We start from the raw sequence: 4,627 nt of genomic DNA, 5'->3' as shown, positions 1-4,627 counted from the left end.
GGGACCTTTGACCTTTAGCCCTTTGACCCCATAATCTAATCAGTTAATGTTTGCATTATTACACACACGATTGTACCAAGTTTGACTTGGATCTCCTTCAGCCGTTCTTAAGTTATCGTGGTAACCAAAACCTATCACGGACGGGGACGGATAACCCGAAAACAAAATGCCTGCAGTGACCTCGTCAGCAGAGCCACAAACCCCATTCAGAATTTTTCATGGTCAAGGTTTTTGGTTTCCAATGCAAACTGACACGATCCACCCAAGAGCCGTCGACCCAACAACTCCCCGCCCTCGATCTTTGTCCCCGCCCCCGATCCTTGTCCCCGCCCCCGATCATTGTCCCCGCCCTCGATCCTTGTCCCCGCCCTCAATCCTTGTCCCCGCCCTCGATCCTTGTCCCCGCCCTCGTTGCTTGGCCCCGCCCTCGATCCTTGACCCGCCCTCAATCCTTGTCCCCGCCCTCAATCCTTGTCCCCGCCCCCGATCATTGTCCCCCCCCCCCATCCTTGTCCCCGCCCCCGATCATTGCCCCCACCCTCGATCCTTGTCCCCGCCCTCAATCCTTGTCCCCGCCCTCGATCCTTGTCCCCGCCCTCAATCCTTGTCCCCGCCCTCGATCCTTGTCCCCGCCCTCGTTGCTTGGCCGCGCCATCAATCCTTGGCCCCGCCCTCAATCCTTGTCCCCGCCCTCGATCCTTGTCCCCGCCCTCGATCCTTGTCCCCGCCCTCGATCCTTGACCCGCCCTCAATCCTTGTCCCCGCCCTCAATGCTTGTCCCCGGCCCCGATCATTGTCCCCGCCCCCGATCCTTGTCCCCGCCCCCGATCATTGTCCCCACCCTCGATCCTTGTCCCCGCCCTCAATTCTTGTCCCCGCCCTCGATCCTTGTCCCCGCCCTCAATCCTTGTCCCCGCCCTCGATCCTTGTCCCCGCCCTCGTTACTTGGCCGCGCCATCAATCCTTGGCCCCGCCCTCAATCCTTGTCCCCGCCCTCGATCCTTGTCCCCGCCCTCGTTGCTTGGCCCCGCCCTCAATCCTTGTCCCCGCCCTCGATCCTTGTCCCCGCCCTCGTTGCTTGGCCGCGCCCTCAATGATTCCCGCGACGCGAGCGTCGCGGCCGCAGTGACGTAACGCGCAGTGACGTAAATTGTCCGCGCCATGGCGGAGAGGAAGGGTAGGTTGTTGCTGTATGTGTTGTACGTTTTAATCTTGCATGGAGGGTTTATTTAACGAATTGAGAGAGAGTTTCCTACTCTACGGCCTGGTATGGCTGACACGAAGCGCTAGTTTCGCGGTTTTTCGGTTTTGCCATTGTGTGGATCCTTCGAATCCCTCTCGCGCCTTCCTTTGTAAACACATAATTGTCCTTGTTTTTGTACTCGAGCGCCGTGTTAACGCGTGTCTGACTCGCAGAGCTCGTCGCTGTCGGAGGGGACGATGAACCCATGTGGTTGGACGTCCGTGAGAGAGAGAACCCTGAGCCAGGTTCCAGTTCTGCGGTTCACAGGGGTAAGTGGGGGGACGGGTCACGTTCCGGATTGTAGGGTAGGAGAAGGTAACATGGTAACATGGTTGTGTGTAAAAGGGAGACGGGTCATGCTCAGGATTGTAGGGTAGAAGGAGAAGGTAACATGGTAACATGGTTGTGTGTAAAAGGGAGACGGGTCATGCTCAGGATTGTAGGGTAGAAGGAGAAGGTAACATGGTAACATGGTTGTGTGTAAAAGGGAGACGGGTCATGCTCAGGATTGTAGGGTAGAAGGAGAAGGTAACATGGTAACATGGTTGTGTGTAAAAGGGAGACGGGTCATGCTCAGGATTGTAGGGTAGAAGGAGAAGGTAACATGGTAACATGGTTGTGTGTAAAAGGGAGACGGGTCATGCTCAGGTTTGTAGGGTAGAAGGAGAAGGTAACATGGTTGTGTGTAAAAGGGTGACGGGTCACTCTCCGGATTGTAGGGTAGAAGGAGAAGGTAACATGGTTGTGTGTAAAAGGGTTATCATCCTGTTATCCCCTGTTATCCTAACCCTAACAGCAGGTCGAGTTTATAGGAGAGTTTGCGACAGCTTTGAGTTTACAAGGATCGGGTTGTGAGAGGGGATCATGTCATCGTGTCGTGGGAGTAGCTCGGGTCAGGTCATGGGAGGGTCAGGTCATTAGAGCATTTGGGTCAGATAGTGGGAGGGGAGGGTCGGATTGGAGGGTGTCGGGTCGGGTCCACTTGGAGGGTGTCGGGTCGGGTCCACTTGGAGGGTGTCGGGTCGGGTCCACTTGGAGGGTGTCGGGTCGGGTCGGGTCTGCTTGGAGGGTGTCGGGTCAGGTCATGGGAGGGTCAGGTCATTAGAGCATTTGGGTCAGATCGTGGGAGGGGAGGGTCAGATTGGAGGGTGTCGGGTCGGGTCCGGTCCGCTTGGAGGGTGTCGGGTCGGGTCCACTTGGAGGGTGTCGGGTCGGGTCCACTTGGAGGGTGTCGGGTCGGGTCCGCTTGGAGGGTGTCGGGTCGGGTCCACTTGGAGGGTGTCTGGTCATGGGAGGGGATGTATGTTTGAGATAAATATGGGGTGAAGTTAGACTGCAGGACAGGATGGAGACGTCTCGCTCTTAAACCAGCACTTTGGGGATTTTAATGGCACCGCTGAGCTTTATGACCACTCTGACCAATATACACTTTGTGTTGCAATTTATTGCATTTTGGTGCTTTCTTTCTTGTATTTCAACGGATCTATCTATCTTTATTTATTCCTTCATTCCATCTTGGTGCAGATGAATATACCCACCTTCTATATGAAGTGTGCAGCAGCTTCCTGGTTAATAGTTAAATGCATACTTGTCACCTGTTTGCTTCAACCAAGATGTATGCTTGCACGCATCGACCGATGTGTTTGTGTCATGCCTTGTTTCCACAGAGAGACACTTCTCCATCCAGAAAACACAGGAGGATTTGGAGAGTCTTCTACCTGATGATACGGGTGAAGTTGAAACTATCGCTAGCCTGATGTACACGTAGAATACACATTGTCCTTTTGCCCGTATGTTCGGTGATGTACAAGTTATATCTGTCGGATTATTCTAAGTAGGGAGACCGTACACTGAGGAAATGAAATTTGAGAATCGGGAGAAGGAAGGAACTGGAATTGGGGAAGGGGAGGGAGGGCAGGGGACATGTTCATTCACATCTACTGCTGGGATAAATATGACATTGGCTGGAAACTACCGAGGGAAGGATTAATATCTGTGCCAAGTTTTGCCTTCTGATCGAGGGAACACAATTTGACAGCCTTGAGGTGGGGGAGGGTGTGAAAATGACCGTGTCACAACCACACATTGACGCTGCCTCTGCCGCCCTTTGATGGTGTACAGGTGTGAAGATCCCCTGCCCACTATGCCCAGAAGAAAAATTTCGACCAAACTACAGCCGTAAAGTACGTAAACACATGGAAAAGCTACACTGGGGCTGCTCCCTTGTTTGTGACGGTGAGTCGGAGGGGACACTATGATGAGATGCTACAAGTACACTTGTGCCTAAAACAAAACTATTGTCGAACAACCTAATAACTACAAACATTATTGTTTTACTCTGACATTTTGACCTGATATACCACTCAAATTAGATTTGGGATGACTTGACGACTTGACTTAACTTGATTGGCCTATTGCAGTCCACTGCAGGATGAAGGCCTCTCTCAACATGGTCCATTCTTTTCTGTTCTTTGCAATTCGGGATAATTTGTACTCCAGTAGCTTCTTTCTAAGTTATTTCTTCCCTCAGTGTGTTTTTTTTTTTTTTGGTTTTCTCCTGTTTCTTCCATGTCATTCTCTAGATTGCCAGTTTATGATTTTTCTTGTCCGTGGTTATCCGTTCTTGCTATGTGTCCAGCCCAGTTCCATTCCGTTTGTTTTTTGTTTCTTATTGAATCGTAATCGATACATGGGATAACAGGATGATTGAGAGGTGTTCACACTCCCCTCTAAGCTGTCTAACCTGGGTTTGATTCTCGGCCCAGCTATAAAACTGTCCTGGTGTTTCACAGGCAGGATGGTTCATCAATGTGTGCTGACCCTCGGATGGACGCCAAAGATTCCATGGTGTCCTTCGCAAAGAGTGGGTGAGCTATCGCCTGCACCCTGGCCAAATTTCTGCTCCAACTACTTGGTTGAGCGTCAGGCCTGGTCAGCCGGTTCGTGAAAGATTTTATCAAAAACTTCCCCTGGCCAACCCCACAGAATGTGGGAATAATTGTGGAAAAAAGAGGAAGAAGAAGAAGAAGAAGAAGATTGTGATCTGCACATCAGTGAATTTCGTTTTCTGTCTGAATCCATTCGCTTCGTTTCTTGTCTCTTTGTTGTGTCAAACCGGCATCCTTCTTCAGGGCTCTTCTTCTCTTCGTCATCGACTTTTGCTCCATATTCTTTGCAAGAGGTGACTTTTCACTGGCATACATCGTTGCTGGAAGAACACATTCATTGTAGTGGAGCATGGTACAACACATTGAAAAGTCACTTTCACTTTGCAGTTCATTATTTATGAATGGAGTCTTAACGGGTGTTTTTGACACTTTTCTACAGTTTGATGTGACTGATGATTACATTCCTTTTTTGTACTGGATGTTGCATGCAAAATTT

At 50.9% G+C, this 4,627-nt stretch overlaps 1 protein-coding gene across 3 annotated transcripts in view; it reads left to right on the top strand.

Annotated features, from left to right (window-relative positions):
• Nucleotides 1-1,058: 1,058 nt before the first annotated feature.
• TRMT1L (tRNA methyltransferase 1L) overlaps nt 1,059-4,627 on the top strand; it is a 22,072-nt gene continuing 18,503 nt past the window's right edge. For 2 of the 3 annotated variants that reach the window (XM_085882604.1, XM_085882605.1), the window contains exons 1-4: nt 1,059-1,177; nt 1,417-1,512; nt 2,911-2,973; nt 3,365-3,478. In XM_085882604.1, coding sequence (XP_085738730.1) covers nt 1,162-1,177; nt 1,417-1,512; nt 2,911-2,973; nt 3,365-3,478 — 289 coding nt within the window. In that variant the 5' untranslated portion in view covers nt 1,059-1,161. Of the gene's footprint in view, nt 1,178-1,224; nt 1,268-1,416; nt 1,513-2,910; nt 2,974-3,364; nt 3,479-4,627 lie in introns of those variants that run through there. The other variant, XM_085882606.1, reaches the window with a different exon arrangement.

Source organism: Eptatretus burgeri, chromosome 5 (genome assembly GCF_056783735.1).
Source record: "Eptatretus burgeri isolate ZD-2024b chromosome 5, Ebu_testis_v1, whole genome shotgun sequence".
Taxonomy (NCBI): domain Eukaryota; kingdom Metazoa; phylum Chordata; class Myxini; order Myxiniformes; family Myxinidae; genus Eptatretus; species Eptatretus burgeri.
This window is presented reverse-complemented; position numbering and strand designations above follow the sequence as displayed.